The sequence below is a fragment of the Trachemys scripta genome, chromosome 1, assembly GCF_013100865.1.
Source record: "Trachemys scripta elegans isolate TJP31775 chromosome 1, CAS_Tse_1.0, whole genome shotgun sequence".
Lineage (NCBI taxonomy): Eukaryota > Metazoa > Chordata > Testudines > Emydidae > Trachemys > Trachemys scripta.
This window is the reverse complement of record NC_048298.1, coordinates 315,621,143-315,638,906: the sequence shown is the minus strand read 5'-3', so window position 1 is coordinate 315,638,906 and position 17,764 is coordinate 315,621,143. Positions and strand designations below refer to the sequence as shown.

Here is a 17,764-nt window from a genome sequence, read left to right as displayed (position 1 = left end):
TGTACTCAATGATTTTTTTGCCTCTGTCTTCACGAACAAGGTCAGCTCCCAGACTGCTGCACTGGGCAGCACAGTATGGGGAGAAGGTGACCAGCCCTCTGTGGAGAAAAAGTGGTTCGGGACTATTTAGAAAAACTGGAGAAGCACAAGTCCATGGGGTCAGATGCGCTGCATCCGAGGGTGCTAAAGGAGTTGGCGGATGTGATTGCAGAGCCATTGGCCATTATCTTTGAAAACTCATGGCGATCGGGGGAGGTCCCAGATGACTGGAAAAAGGTTAATGTAGTGCCCATCTTTAAAAAAGGGAAGAAGGAGGATCCGGGGAACTACAGGCCAGTCAGTCCCTGGAAAAATCATGGAGCAGGTCCTCAAGGAATCAATTCTGAAGCACTTAGAGGAGAGGAAAGTGATCAGGAACAGTCAGCATGGATTCACCAAGGGCAAGTCATGCCTGACTATCCTAATTGCCTTCCATGAGGAGATAACTGACTCTGTGGATGAGGGAAAGCAGTGGATGTGTTATTCCTTGACTTTAGCAAAGCTTTTGATACGGTCTCCCACAGTATTTCTGCCGCCAAGTTAAAGAAGTATGGTCTGGATGAATGGACCATAAGGTGGATAGAAAGCTGGCTAGATCGTCGGGCTCAACGGGTAGTGAGCAATGGCTCCATGTCTAGCTGGCAGCTGGTTTCAAGTGGAGTGCCCCAGGGGTCGGTCCTGGGGCCGGTTTTGTTCAATATCTTCATTAATGATCTGGAGGATGGCGTGGACTGCACTCTCAGCAAGTTTGCAGATGACGCTAAACTGGGAGGAGTGGTAGATCTGCTGGAGGGTAGGGATAGCATACAGAGGGACCTAGACAAATTAGAGGATTGGGCCAAAAGAAACCTGATGAGGTTCAACAAGGACAAGTGCAGAGTCCTGCACTTAGGACGGAAGAATCCCATGCACTGTTACAGACTAGGGACCGAATGGCTAGGAAGCAGTTCTGCAGAAAAGGACCTCAGTGTTACAGTGCATGAAAAGCTGGATATGAGTCAACAGTGTGCCCTTGTTGCCAAGAAGGCTAACGGCATTTGGGGCTGTATAAGTAGGGCATTGCCAGCAGATAGAGGGACGTGATCATTCCCCTCTATTCGACATTGGTGAGGCCTCATCTGGAGTACTGTGTCCAGTTTTGGGCCCCACAGTACAAGAAGGATGTGGAAAATGGGAAAGAGTCCAGCGGAGGGCAACAAAAATGATTAGGGGGCTGGAACACATGACTTGTGAGGAGACTGAGGGAACTGGGATTGTTTAGTCTGCAGAAGAGAAGAATATGGGGGGGATTTGATAGCTGCTTTCAACTACCTGAAAGGGGGTTCCAAAGAGGATGGATCTAGACTGTTGTCAGTGGTACCTGATGACAGAACAAGGACTATTGTTCTCAAGTTGCAGTTGGGGAGGTTTAGGTTGGATATTAGGAAAAACTTCTTCACTAGGAGGGTGGTGAACCACTGGAATGGGTTACCTAGGGAGTTGGTAGAATCTCCTTCCTTAGAGGTTTTTAAGGTCAGGCTTGACAAAGCCCTGGCTGGGATGATTTAGTCGGGAATTTGTCCTGCTTTGAGCAGGGGGTTGGACTAGATGACCTCCTGAGGTCCCTTCCAACCCTGATATTCTATGATTCTATGAGATCTAGATGCTTATACATCTTTTATGAACGAGAGAGAGAGAGAGCTTACAGACATTCAAGGAGAAGCAAAGGTTTCAACTATTTACAAATACTTGTCCTGATTCCTTGAAATCAGCATTAAAGGGTAGTGACAGGTTCCATATCCAGGCTAATGTGAAATGACAGATTGCTCAGATCAGAACAATGTGAAAGGCCGTGGGCTAAATTAGTCAATACTGCTTCTCAACCAGGTTTCCATCTAAAAAGTTCCCATTTTTAACATACACACAAACCAATTTCATACTCCTGGTTAAGAGCTGAAAGAGAAAAATAGGAGAAAGGAAATGTAACCATTTTAGTCACTTCTTTTTTCTCTTACCCAGCCACTATGTGTTTGCACTGTGTGAAAGGCTTTTCTTTAGGCTCTTCCTTAACTAAATTTCATATTCATGCTTCCCTAATAGCTTTGATTACTCTTCTAGGAAATATAAAAATTAAGTCCTACCTGACCTATAAAATCACACACCAAAACAAATAAAGGGTTTGAAGATGCAACCTTACACCCTTAAACCTCCCACCAATACACATTTTTGCCTGATTTTTCTTATTCAATAATTACTACCTAGAATGGCAAGATAAAAACACTCATCTAAATGTAAGTTTGTAGCTTTACTTTTCTCTAGTATAATCCAGTTAAAGGTCTACCTGTGTCTCCTCTAAACACAGGGCCTAATCCTGGAAGGTATTGAGCTCCTGCAACTCCTATTGACATCATTAGGTAGGAGCTGCAAGTGCTCAGCACCTCTCAGGATTTGCCCCTGTGTTTTAAATGAGTTTCTAAACCAACAAACTTTACAACCAAAAAACATATGTCTTCCTATCTGGTAGAAGTCCACTGTCAGTTATACAGCAGTATCAAAATGACAACTTCCTTTTCCTATGATTCAAGTCCTTTAATAACAGTCTCCACAGGAAGGAGCAGGAGGTAATAAGATCACACACTGCTATGAAGACTATGACCTGCTGTAGACTACACATTGCTCAGGGTTTAGGAAAAATTTCACAATCTGAATGCGGTAGTTAGATTGACCTTACCCCAGGTGTAGATACAGCTAGGTTGACGAAAGAATTTTTCCATCAACCTACCTACCATCTCTTGGAGAGGTGGATAAACTACATCCATGGAAAAACCCTTTCTGTCAATGTGGGAAGTGTCTATACTGCATTGTGTTAGGTATGTAGCTGTAGTGTAGACATACCCTAATGGTGAAATCCTAAGCCACTGAAGTCAATATCAAAACACACATGGACTTCAATGAGACCAGGATTTTGCCTTAATTTTCCCCCAGCTCAGCAAAGCTAGAACTATATCTGAGATCTGTGTGGACACTTCAGGAAAAAACATGGTTAGTAAATGGTTTCCAGATATTGGTGAATGAGCACTTTGCTAGTAAGGTTTCCTCAGAGGCTTTGAACTTGCTGCAATGCAACAAAAGGTTAGAAAACCTGACCTATGAGCCCAGGTTTAAAAAAAAAAAAAAAAAGGGTATGTTTTTAGTCTTCAGGAAAGAAGACTGAGGGGGACCCTGAAAACAATCTTCAAATATGTTGAGGGTTGTTATAAAGAGGATGGTGATCAATTGTTCTCCACATCCTGTGAAGATAAAACAAGAAGAAATCTGCTTAATCTGCAGCAAGGGAGATTTAGGTTAGATATTAGAAAAAATTTCCTAGCTATTAGGGTAGTTAAACTCTGGAATAAGCTTCCAAGAGAGGTGGTGGAATCATCGCTATTAGAGGGTTATAAGAACAGGTTGGACAAACACCTGTCAGAGTTACTCTCAGTGCAGGGGGCTGGACTAGATGACCTCTCAAGGTTTCTTCCAGCTCTACATTTCTATGAATCTGTGATCCAGCTCAGTAATCAAAATTTGTTGCCATTTCATGGGAATTCGGTGTTAAATGAGTTTGGTGATTATTCCATTTCCTACTGGACATGTGTACAAGTCTCAAAAGCCACCAGCACTAACTGGCACCATCATTCGCAGTTTTAGTGGAAGAACCAAGCCTTTGGGTGATCATTGAAACTACACTCCTAGCCTATGTTTAATGTGCTTTTTTGTTGTGCTAAATAACATAATTGTAGGGCATAGTGCAGAGTTGAAACAGATGTTTGTTGCTAGTGACATTTAGGAATTATTTTAGGAAAGTTCTATCACCTGTGTTATGCCGGAGGTGAGACCAGACGATTACAATGTTCGTTTTGGCCTTGGAATCTATTAATATGAATCTAAGAATCCTGCAGCCTAATGTTAAAAGGACTGTCAAGAAGTGTCTGCATCCTGGGACAAATGTTTGGTGTAGTGTATACACTGGAATTTCTGTTGTGTTAGATAACACATGTTAATTAATTCGTTATAAAAGGCATCTAAAAATTCAAGTATAGACATACCCTGGAGGTGGTCTCTCTAGGGTTGGCACTAGCAGGTCAGGGTGGAGAAGTCTACACTAAAGCTGCCTATGTTGCTCTACCACTGCCTATCCAGGTCTGTGGATAAATAAATTATTTTAGTCTCTAATAGAGCTATCATTCTGCTATCTTGCCTAAGCTCAAAAAAGAAAATTATGATGATTAACCCTGGCATTTATTTTACCTTCCAGTTCCTTACCAGCTGATTTACCAGCAGACCTGCTTGCAAGCCCTTTGATTACTCAAGTCATTCTTTTCCTTTTATATCACAAGAGCTGTAAGCTGGCTAGAAATGTAGATGGCATTGTGCATAAGATTCATTAAGTAATCTCCCTTAAAATGTAGCTCTCCCTGCCAAAAATTTCTTAAAGAAAAAACTGTTTCACTTTAAAATTTGGCTTGTATAAACTTTTATAATTTGTAAACATTGCTGAAGTGGCTTTTCATATACCTGGAGCTGACACTATACTGGTGAAAAAACGTCACCATTTTGCAAAGTCTTGTAATATTAGATATGCTAGTTTAACTGCATTGATTACAGAGCATCCTGAAAAGGAAAATATAATGGGCTGCTCACTGCAAAGAAAGAATGTATCTTAAATCACTGTCAGATCCTAAATTAGATTATTACTTTGAAGGTAGTGACATTCTATAACAAAGTTTCAGGTGTATTCACTTGATAGATTACATTTTAAGAAAATTCAGATCGGTTAAGTGATATTTGTCTAATGTGATCATGTTTTTTGTTGTTCTCACAATGCCATATTTAAACAAATCCTATGTCTCTTATACAGTGATGTATTTGCCTAAAGAAAGACAGAAAATATTGTCACCATAGTGTCACCATGTGCAGTGGATAACATACAGAGCTGGCCTGACCTTTCATTGCCCCTTCTTTCTTCTGGAAACTATTATGCTGCTATATTGCATTGCTGAGAGTGGTGACCAATTTTATATTTGAAATAAATGGTAGTACATTTTTCATTAAAATGAGACTCTGCTTTTCCTCCCCAATAAATCTTGTGGAGTATACATAATAACAGGGCAGTATTTTTCATGATCAGGGTAACACAGCACTTTTTTTTTTCAGATGGAACATTATATAGTTGCCTTGATAATTTAGTTAGTACACATTACTGAGACTTATGCTTTAAGTAAATTGCTCCAAATTATAATTCAGCTTTCTCTCCAGGCTTGCCTTTCCTCAGATGGGTTTTTCTCCCTTTACTGGCTGCACTGGAGGCAGGGTGAAACCTGTCAATCAGGATAGGGCCATAGCTCCTTGCACTTTTCCTTGGGGTGGCTCTGCTCAGCTAAGCAGTTAAGGCCAAAAGGAGAGCAAATGGGCAATGTGTTCAATGTCTCTTTGACACTCTGCAACTCCACTGATTCCTGGTTCTTATGCCTCCTAGGATTTGAAGACGTAGGTTTCTGCTCATCTCCCTCCCTCCCTATCAAATATGATGTTAATGATACTGTCCCCCAGAGACAGTCTTCAGAGTTTATACCCTATTGAGATGAATGGACAAGAGGGATTCACACCTTTCCTGCAGTTATTGTTTCAGCCTCTCTGTCTGCAGCAGATTCAGCACAGCATCATTTTGCACTTAGTTGGTATTTGAAAGGTTTTCCTCACAACCATAAGGACTAATTTTTTAAAAAATCAGGTTTAGATTCTGTAGATGCTAATGAACCTCATGGGACTTGGGGAGGTTGCTGTCCCCCTACTTATAATTGCTCTTTGAATGTCCATAGCATGGAGGACCAAGCAATGTAAGTTACTGTAGGCTGTCTCTGCAGTAATGTACTCTGCTGTTTGTGGTGGAGGAACGATCTGGTAAAAACATCATCTCACTTCTGCCCCCTTCAAATGGGCAGAATCCCACAGAGCACCTGCAAACGCACTTAAACTTTTGTAGGACTGGGAAATAGGAAGGAGTGTCCCCTCGAGATGTATTTCCCTCTCTCGTGCCATCTCTGGCTAGAATGCATGAGTGGACCCTCTCCTTACATGTAGGTAGAGAGAAGCACGAGAGGTTTATATCATAACAATCTACAATGGGTGAAATTTTCCCCTATGCAGAGGACCAGTGCAAGACTGATACACCAATTAATTCCCACTAATGCCCTCATAATAGGAACTAAGTGATACGTAGGTCTTTCACTGCCCTCACGTCACATGCGTGAATCGCACCCAATAAGTTTTACTTTAAAAATAAAAAAGGTAATAAAACTCAAATAGGAGATCACAGAAGGAGGACGTAATTTTAAATTTTGGAATATTAAAAGTGGCAACAGTGTTTTATTTTCCACCTTTTCAAATCCAAATTTCTCTTTCTAGTACAGTTTTGAAAAGGCTAACATTTCAACCACGCAACACAGAGGGTGTGATTTTGCACATTTCTCATGAATTCCCTGTAAATTCAATGAAATTACTCACAGAGATTATAGAATCAGGCTCACACAATACTCCGGGGAATAAAGGGTAAACAGAAGCCACCAGAACTCATTTCTATCCCTGTCCTACATTGTGTATAGAAAGTGCTATAAATCATATTTTGGCCACATGCAATTAATTTTCTGTTCTTTCCCTGTCATCCTCTATTTTTTACCCATCATAATTCTTAGATTTGGTTTTTAAGGTCACTGTTAGTTTCAGGTGTGCTTAATATTGAAATATCACTCAACACTAATGCAGTAGCCAAATTTTAAAGACAAAGTATCAAGGATCATATTTTTTACAAAAAATACAATTAACATTCACCATCATTAAGTGTCAAAGGAGAACTAATCCACTGATTCCTCCCAGAGCCTATTTTGAGTTAAGGAGGCAGAGGGAATAAAATGGGTTTATTGCATCCTTTCCTGAGAGAGAGGAGGATTCAATGATCATCCTTGCACACAGTGGCAGCAATGTTTAATCCTGTTTGTTAGCCCTAAAAGATAACACCATGGAATCTGCCTATGTTTGAGATAGCTGGTACATGCTATTACAGGATACAAACATTTTTTATAATTTTCAGGATAACTGTTCTTCCAGATGGGAGCCTACAAATCCTGAATGCTTCCAAATCTGACGAAGGAAGGTACTTATGCCAAGGAGAAAATGTGTTTGGTTCTGCAGAAACTGTAGCCTCAGTATTTGTTAAAGGTATGGAAAACCACACCGATTAGTTATTAATTATTATTATTAATAATTATTTTTATTGATTATTGATTATTTGTACAGTAATAACTCCAGGAGGCCCAGTTATGGACCAAGACCCCATTGTTCTAGGCGCTGCACAGACCCAGAACAAAAAGACAGTACATGTCCCCCCCCCAGAGAGTTTACCAAAGATTGTGCCAACAATTGCTTCCCCTCTGTTGAATACATGCTCATAATGTTTTATGATACATATGTGTCAAAGAAACTAGTACATAAATTAAATGTTCCAGATTATTAAGTTAATTCTGTATGTAAAAGAAAAGAGAATAAAATAAGGAGGTATATACCTTTTGGCTTTTAGACACGCTAGCTGACAAAAATAATTATCCTTTTTACATGCACACAGTGAATAAAGTATAGCAATAAAGTCTTATTTTTAGCCATATAAATCCTAAAAAGAAATGGCTAGATTAGAAACCCAGCAGATCATTACCTGTTTTCTAACTACTCAGTTAGAACTAGTTTCCCAGCCACTGGGTTGCTATTTAGACAAGTGATGTCTAGTTTATTGATAAGAGATCAGTCATCTTAAATTTACACAGCACTTCACTCTGAGTTATAAATCAGCAATGAATAATTGACAGTTCAGAGGGCATTTTCAAAAGATACATGAGAGATACCTTCCACTGGGCAGCAGCTATATGTTATTGACACATAACTGTAGAAACCGAACCTCTGGCTATCCAGGGGAAGTAGTTCAAACTTGACCATTACAGAGAACCAGACCCTGAACTGCACTAAGCTTACACTTGGGTGTGAGGGAGCAGAATGGTGCTGGTGATTCAATTCACCCAGTAGGAGAGACTCAATCCTGCAAGTTGCTGAGTACTCTGTGCCCAATCCAGAAAAGTTTTTAAGCACATGTTCAGGTATGTGAGTATTTACAGTGACTTTTAGGACTGGAGTGCTCTGCGCCTTGACAGCTCAAGCCCTAAAGTTGCTTGGGATGATGGCTCAAAGCAGGGCCACAGGTTGTACTATTGGTCCCAGGTTGCTGTTCTGAGTATATGCCCCTTGCTAGTACCTACTGCTGTCCCCTTCATACTTACTAGCTCTTGTAGTGCATTTGGATAGGCCTTCTACCTAGAGGACTGCATTCCCAGTATTATTGTCAATGCCAAGCATATACAAATCATGAATAAAACCCACTATATCTTTTTATTTGTTTTCTCATATTTGAGTCTTTAGGGTTCAGGTTTTCAAACTTTTCCTTGTAGCTATGAGAGCTAGAAATATACTCTTTTTTTTTTTAAATGAAAGCTGAGATTGTTGTATAATCACAAGATTCCAGGAGCTGATGCTTTAAAAATAATATTGTGAGGCTCATGACGAAATTACGAAAGTTGGCAACACCATTTCTTAAGGACAATGCACCAGCCAGTGTGGTAGCGGGTCTCCCTTCCCAGCATTCCCTGTGGTGACTTGTTGAGATCGTGTGCTGTTGCTTTCATGAAGATGAGATTATTGCTGTCTCACCCCGTCTTTGCTCCTTCCCCACTATGGTCCCACATACCACAGTGCAGTATTTGACCCTGTGTACTCAGAAACAAAAAACCTTCAGCCCAGCAGGCAGACAAAGCTTTTAGAATTAAATAGAATTCAAGCAAATGTTATATTGATGTTAGAATATCACAAGACCTGCATTTAATTATTACTAATTCTTCTCTGTTTTCAAGAACCAACAAGGATAGACCTGACTCCCAAGAGGACCGAGTTAACTGTTGGAGAAAGCATTGTCCTCAGTTGCAAAGCCATTCATGACAACACACTAGATGTCACTTTCTACTGGACTTTGAATGGGCAGCCAATTGATTTTGAGAAGGAAGGCGGACACTTTGAAAGCATCAGGGCAGTAAGTGAACATATTTTATCTTCTATAATGTTTTAACAGTTCAATCTGTTTATAGCTAAGCCTTCCCCATTTATGACATGATTGAAAGATGAAAAAATCCACTGATGTAACATGAAATGTTCGCTAATGGAACTACTAAATGCACTTCATTTGAATTAATTCAAGCAGCGTTAATCAAAAAGAAAATAGCTGTAAAGCTCTGAGTCCCAGTGATATTAGTGAGGCATCTAGTGATCCTAGTAAGAAAACAGAAGGTACTTTGAGCCAAATCCTCCTTATCTTACACTTACAAATAATTCCATCAACTTTCATGGCTCTATTAGCATGAGTAAGGAAAACAAGAATTTTGCCTTTTATGTTAGTAGCCAAAACCTCAATTTCGGTTATTACTCACGTTGTTGTTGTTTTCACAGATAATGTAAGTTACATAGCCATGCACACATTGCCCAAATGTCCTCTTTACCCACACAGCACATATTTTAAACTGTGAATACGAAGCCGTACATTTTCATTTTCAAAACACTGTGGGAGGTTTTCGCTATGCGGCTCTCATTACAGTCTATGGAAATTATGTGACAAAAACCATTCTCACCGTTTTCAAATAGTACGCTTTGTTACAGTAACTATGTAACAATTAGATAAAGTCAAACAGACTGATGAACTAATCTGAACCTGTGCCATATAAAGAGACTTGAACTTTCTGAACAGAAAGAAACCTCTTTATATGAATGAGGCTGGCATTGGAATGGCCAATAATTCACCTTACCTTCTTGTTAATTAAATGTAAATCAAACATTCATGCAATGTTAACATAGCTAAAGCAAGCACAAAAAATCAGGAAATTTAGAAGTTAATATTTCTAATATACGTGGAATGTAGTAGATTTAACTTTCCAGTAGAAAACACAAAAGTTGTAATCTAATTTGACTGGCTTCTTATTACTATATTACCAATATTTATTTATATATTACATTTAGCTTCTCTGATGGTTTTTTAAAATAAAAACCCTTAGTGAAGTGCATTCTTTCTGTGGGAGTCCTCAACAGATGCACCTTTATCTGAGCATGCCCAACATTCCAAATCACTCAAGGTTGATTATAAATAAATAGAAAAGTGCTGTAACTTGCATACACAGCCTTTCTAGTTTTAAATATTCATAACTTGAAAAATACTGAGCAATTTTATTCAATCTTGAATGGTTTTCCTTCCTCAGCAAGGACACTGAGAAAATTGAAATTTCTGCTGTTTTGGAGTTATGCAAACACAAACATTTCATTTGGTACAGATGAGGCACCCAACCCCTCTCACATGACTCAAAAGCAACTGAACTCATTCGGCTCAAAATTTGGACCTTTGACCTTGAGCCTAAGCATGGAAAATTTCAGCCCTAAAGCAATTTCTTTTAGAAAGATACCAGCAACTGAAAAATAGAGGTAAGAATGACAGGTGACAATGAATCTTCACTACAGAGTTCTCTTCTAAAAAGTATGAAGTCAGTTGAGTTTCAGCAGGATTGAAATTGGCCCCATAGTTACACATTCGTTCAGGTTGTTTAACCGTTTGTGAGTCCAAACGTTCTCACTACGCTTTTGCAATCTTGGTACCTGTATGTGCTAGAGTGTCCCCTACAAAGACGCAAGTCACGCTGCGCAGATGCCACCTACAAGGCACTCTCTTCTTTTCTTTACTTCCTCCTGGGAGTTCCTCAGCTGCTGTTCCTCAAGAAAGGGGCACTGTAGAGGATTCTGCATGGGGCATCAGGAGAAAGAAACTGAACAGGGGACCTGCAGGCTCCCCAGAGTGATCACCTGCTTAGCTCACAGATAGCCAAGTGGTAGCAGTAATTGCTTTTACTTACCAGCTGCAGTTGAAGGCTCAAATAAGGTCTAGTTGTGCCATGTGGATGGGCAGTCATCTAAGGCAAAATGTTCCTTCTTCAGTGGAAATGCGGGGAGGGAGTCCTTTCCCCAGAAAACCCCAAGGATCACAGAGATGGGGGTCTCATCCCTTACCAGCTCTGTGGGACTCCAAACCTATCCCACTTGAAGGGTGGCTTCTTATACAAGAACCCCACAGCGTTCTGTTCTCTTTGGTTTCCTCTCATGGGAAACTACGGAGGGGGATAATCTGGCTTCAAGTAAATACTCACTAGTTAATAAAATGGGCTCAGTGTTTATTGAACATAACCTTTGTCTTTCCCTTTTACATTCCCTTTACTTTCCCTTTTTTTTTTTCTGTCACAATTCACTGGGGACTGCTACCAGGCTATTTTGTAATTGCAGAATTTTCTGGCTGTTCAGAGTTATACTACTATACAAAACTGACCCATAGTGACAAACTTGTAACTTTTCATCAGACAGGACTAGAGATGAGTAAAACTACAATTTAGATTCAAAAATAGGAATTTGGGGGGTGGAATGACACACATTTGTCCTGATTTAGCAGATTTTTTTCCTCCACAAAATTAAGCTATTTTGCAATGATTTCATATCATTTTCATTCATTTTGTGACAATAGAATTTTGCAGATTTTTACATAAGAATTCTCAAAATATGCTAGATTTCATTTTCATCAGTGAAAGTCTCTCAGTTTCACAAAACACGGAAATGTGGCTCTGGCAAAGTACAAAGCAGTAGATGAACGTCCTGATACAAATTCGCTCTGATATACTGGGACAAACTGAACTGAGTTTGCAGAAGTGGAACTGACAGCAGAATTTGTTCAACAGCGTATGTGTCATACTATAAAGGAACATTACCCGGAGTATCACAGGCCCTTCTTTTTAGATTCCTTTCAGTGTCCTGATATTACTAAAATAATCTCACTGCATTAAAAGAACTATTGTAGGCTTCAGTCAGATTTTCTGGTGAGTTTGTAGCTTTCTTTCCCTTCTGTTGCTTAAAAAAGTCAGTTCCATTTTCCTAAGTGGCAGGAATATAAATCAGTCATAATGGAGCCAAGGATGACTATCTTAAGAACCCACTGGAGAGAGAAAAGAGGTTGTATTTCAGATAAAAAAGTAGTGTGTTTCTCTTCAGAGATACCCAAGCAATTAGATTCTTTAGGCACCTGCTTCAAAAACAACACTCTTCAGTTGGTAAGTTCATAAACTGGGCTGAAGACACAGCATACACATTTGAAAATATATTGCAAATTCATTGGGGCTCAATTTACCACTGTTACACCACCTAGTGGTAGAATTCCTAAATGGCTGTAAAACGTTGTTGTAGAGCAGAGGAGCATCAGTCCCTGAATTATTAATTTGGTTTATCCTTACCATGATGGTGAACACAATGATATGGTTTGCACACACCCTTGCAATAATTGTATGCTTCATTTAGTTACATTCCTTATTTGTTTGAAAATTGAGACCACATTCTTTTTCACTTCCACAAGGGAGACTGCCACTCATCATTTCTCCTCTTTGAAAGTGTTAGTTAAATTTAAGCAGATCTCAGTTGACCAGCAGACAAATCTCTGTTCCTGCCACTTCATGGAATGAAGTGTACCATTTAGTGGAGAGAGGTAATCCCCAAATTTATAAATTTAGAAAAGAAGAATTTTCCCTGCTGATGGATTTTGACTATGAAGTAGAACAAAAAATCCCCAAACCATTCATTTTGGGGTTTGTTTCAGTTATATCTTGTTTTACTTTCCATTAACTTAACTATAGATATAAAATTAATCAAAGACCAATGTATCTTTGCTTCATGAAATACATTTAACTCTGATAGGGCCCTAGATAAGCTAATGAAAAATGAAGTTATTCTATGTAGCTTATCCCACAGTACCGCTCAACCTGCCAGGCCCTAAATGGGATGTACTGTGTGATAAAAACCCAAAATTAGGGACAGAAATATTAATCACATGGGAAACTTTTAAAACGCTGTGAGATTACTTCCTTTAGTGCCACTAACTTCAGCTTTATGATTCTCTATTTCTGAGCAAAGTAATTTTCAACAATAGAAGTGAGTAAATGCCAGTTTTGTGTGGAACATAGGGAATGTTAGGACTAAAATGAGTAACATTCCTTTAAATTAGGGACCTTTATGGGCTACTCTTGAAACACTACAGCAGCATAGTTGCAGCACTTCAGCGTAGGTAATCCACCACCCCAAGAGACATTAGCTAAGTCAACAGAAAAATTCTTCCCTCAACCTAGCACTGTCTACACTGGGGGTTAGGTTGGTTTAATTATACCACTCAGGGGTATGGATTTTTCATGCCTCTTAGTGACGTAGCTGGGTTGATCTAGCTTTTCAGTGTAGATCTGCTCTAAGAGATATGTCTCACATGATAGCTGAGTGCAGCTTAGGCCTTGATACAGTATAATTTTGTATAATTTTTGTTGCTCCAGAATACATAAGCACTGTAGGGTAAAGATGGTTTCCCTGCTTTGGTTTCCCTGCCAGACTCATAACATTATGATTGTGCTGCTCATTCTTGCTATTTGAGTGACTCTGGTGTTGAGTATAATGACCATTCTGGTGCTTTATGTAGTGCCACGAAACTACCACCTAAGTAATTCCACAAATAGAAAAGTGTATTAGCGCTGATGCTAAATTCCCATCTGTGAAAATTACCAATAGTCCAGTGATTACAATCAAAAACACAAAGCATCTCTTAACAAGACTTGTTGCCTTATTTGACTGTGTATTATGTATTTAATTATGGGCATCTACAAATAACATTGTATTATTTCTCAAACTGGGGACCAAAGAACAATACTCTGAAGGTGCTGTGTCTGTTACTTACTGAGCTAGCAAACATTTTGGTACATACATCAGTTTACATGCATCACATGTATCACTGGCAAGAGGTGAAGTGTGAAAATGTTAGGTTGAAAGATGATGAGCATGCAAAGAATAGTAAGAAAGGAAGAGGAAACTAATATTGAAGATAAGGACTACAGAATTCATTTTTCCTCCTATTGATTCAAAAGGAACAGCTAGGCAAAAAAAAAGTTTGTGTAACTCCATCACATACCAGATAGGTTTAGACAAGTATGTAAATAGATATAGACAGCATCCTTTGGCATTAGAAACATCCTGTTTGCCCAGCAAAGGACTCTGTGTGGAGCAGTTTCTGTAATTCAGAGAGGCAATGTTGCATGGGAATCTGAATTTTCAAGAGTGATTTATTTCTATTATTTCCTCAATTCCATTTGGACCTCACCCTGAAATCTTGCCAAAAATTTTATTCAGGGTTTTCTCAGGACAATTTTTTTATCTGCATTAATGTTTATTTGTATCAGTGAGTACTCCAGAGTTTGGACCCTTTATGAATGAGTAAAATTTGATTTTGTAGCTGAAGATTCCTGGTTTTGCATGTGTGTATTTTCATCCATCCTTGCTCTTTTCAAATATATATTTTTAATTAATATAGTGTTTATGACAGCCCTGCAGAATGAATTCTTGTGTTTATCCATAGACTATTAAAAGTAAGCAGCAGCATTGCCCTGCTGGTGTCCCTAACTCTAACCTGGAAGAATACACCTAGGCATAAAAAAATAATTTAGAATCTATGCCTACTCAATCCTTGATCTTTGCTGAGACTACTAATAAGGGAACCAATAAGTACTAGTTGTGAGAGTAGTTTTTATTATGTGGACACTTGAAAAGAGACTCATTAATTCATTTAATGCAATGTACCAGGCATTGACTGGATGGTAATTACTTTGTCACTAGTGACATGGGGTATATTTGATCTAGTGACCTAGAAGAGAGAGAGACCGACCACATATCCTACCACCAATCCCCTATGTTTTCAAGTTTCTCCCCAACTTCACTCTTTCTTTGTGTCTTTCGTTTAATTAACTTTCTATTTGTAATTCATAAATACCATAAACAGGCTGAACAAAGATTTATATGAAGCAGAATCCATTAAAATATCAAGCTGTTCTACAAGAACAACTTTACTCTTCATCTGACATAAAATGCTGCACTAATTAAAGAGGATCACTTTAGATAACAGTAATACCTGTCAAGAGTCTTGTAGAAGAAGGCATGCTATGCACAGTATTTGGACAGTTACTGCTATATGAGCTTTGTGCCTAAGGCCTGGTCCACACTAGAAAACCAGGTTGGTTTAACTACATTGGTCAGGGGTATGAAAAATCCACACACCCCAGTTGGCGTTGTTAAGCCAACCTAAGTCCCCATGTAGACAACACTAGGTCAACGGAACAATTCTTCCATTGACCTACCTACTGACTCTCCCAGAGGTGGATTACCTGTGCCGATGGGAGAGCCCCCCTGTCGGTGTAGGAAGTATGTACACTGAAGCATTACTGCACTTCTCCTCCCTCCGCTCAACCCCAGTTTTTAGTTCTTTATCATCTTGCAGCCTTTCATCTGTAAAACAGATGCTGAAACATGATCAGAACAAATGAAGACCATGATCCAGCAAAGCACTGAAACATATGTATAGCTTTAGGTATGTGCAAAATCCTACATGCTTAAGTGTTTTGCTGCTCATAGATCATCATATATGATCATTGATGTCTTGTGAGAAGGGCCTGCTGCAAATGATGATACCTGCCAGCGTCGAGCAGGCCTGGACTGTCTCTTATAGGAGTCTCGAGATCTCTGCTGGAAATACAGGGTTGTGTCCTGGATTGCTTACCCTTTGTAACTGAGTATAGATCCCTAGCAATAGAGGATCTCCTGCCTCAGAATCAAGGTCACTCTCTGCACCCCTTCTTCAGTCTTTCTGTGTGGATAATCTCTGACTAAATGCTAGTGAAAACTGTGCTGCAGAGATGTCCAGTTTATCCTGATAAACAGCAGAAAGGATTTTACTAGAATCATGTATGCAGCAAAGTGAAAGAGATTTTCTGTCTTGGCACAGTGACAACACCTGTCACCACATTGCATGGACATCACCCATATATCGGATTACTTGTTACAGTTGAAGTCATTAGGCCATTCAGTCAGCTCTGTGAGGGTTCACCTGGCATCCATTTCAGCAATTTACCCACCAACAGATTCTTGGTTTTCTCTCACCCTCTGGTGATCCAGATATTTGAAAGGCCTAATCAATCTCTGACTCAGTACTGACATGGAAAAGGATTCTCTCAGACCACATCCTAAATTCATGGTAAAGTTGCTGTCACCTTTTCACTTAAACCCATCTGTTCAGCTTCTGTCAGCTCCCAGCCCTGGATTACCCCAAACAACCATTTCCTCTTCTCTTATTCCCATACTGTAGAAGGCTTCTGGAGAAAGACCCATGAGCATCAATTCTTAGATTAGATTATAAAATTTCCCAGGCAGAGATTATCTCCCACTATGTGTTTGCACACCACCTAACACAATGTGGTCCTTAATCCTGCATTCTTCTGGGTGCTACTATAATATAATTAATAAACAATAATAGTAACCAACCCTTCTTTCTTCTAAATTGCCTTTATATGTAAAAGGGGGAAAGGGAAGAATACTGTTTCCTGAGATCTTTGGATTATGGGAAAGACTGCTACATAATGCAGAGCCTGACTACCTAATATGAAACAAGTAATTGTTTTCATTTTAATTAACTAAAACATCTGAAGTCTGCAAATATCAGGACATACAAACAGGCAGGTGCTTGAGGTGTACAAAACTAAAAAAAATTGAACAGCATTTAAATTGTTCTGAATATATTTATGAACATGAGTTGGTTTAAAGTCAAGAGGCCCATCATAGGCTATGTATAGTTGTCAGTACAATCTAAGAGAACATTATCATGCTATTATTTATCAATCACTGTTGACTGTACAGAACTGCCATTGCCATGAGGTTATTGTGTCAAATCATTAATTTGCTTAAAAAAAAAAACACTTCACTATAAACTAGGTTGCTAATCAAATATGCCATAGCCAGCAAGACACATTTGTGATATTTTTTTCAATTTAATCTGACCAGATCTCATTAATAAAGGTTATTGTGCTAACTTCAATAAAATATGAGCCATAGATTCAGCTAACCTGAGTGCAGGGATAGCTATAAAAACATTTTGTATGTTTTGAATTTGAGCTAAGCTTGAACAAAATGACATTAACAAACAAGATTTTTTTTTTCATGCTTAGGGCCAAATCCTTGTTCCATAGAAGTCCAGGGCAACACTGCCATTGATTTCAGTGGGATCCAACTTGGTGGAGTCACATGTGGCATACATGGGAAGAAAGGCAGTTTTTCCAAATACCTGGAATCCAAATCATTCAAAAGTAACACTTACTCTTCATCCAGAAAATGGCCAGTAGCTTGTGCAGATCACAGAGAACAAGTGTAATGTGCTCTAGGTGTGACACCCAGTTTAATAAGCAGAACACTGTGCTCTGTGCTGGCTGCAATCTCCACAGGTTTGGCAAGAGTAGCCTGCACTGTAGTAATCCAGCCTTAGAGCTCTGCTTCTGAGAGCCAAAGGTATTTGCCTTTTGCCAAATGCGAATGATAAAAAGAGCATTTGGCAGTAGGGTTCTGCACTCCATCCGACTGTTGTGGAGTGGAAATTGACGGCCTCTCTGCTTATGGGAAATTGTTCCACATGGAGGTGGTAAGATTGCTTTAACTGATCATGAACACAAATAAATTTACATCAATA

General features: G+C 39.2%; 1 protein-coding gene across 3 annotated transcripts in view; it reads left to right on the top strand.

Annotated features, from left to right (window-relative positions):
• The window catches only part of CNTN5 (contactin 5), a 987,313-nt gene that overhangs the window by 880,370 nt on the left and 89,179 nt on the right, over nt 1–17,764 (top strand). For all 3 annotated transcript variants that reach the window (XM_034758906.1, XM_034758905.1, XM_034758907.1), the window contains 2 exons: nt 7,148–7,275; nt 9,009–9,184. In XM_034758906.1, the coding sequence (XP_034614797.1) occupies nt 7,148–7,275; nt 9,009–9,184 (304 nt within the window). The remainder of the gene's footprint in view (nt 1–7,147; nt 7,276–9,008; nt 9,185–17,764) is intronic.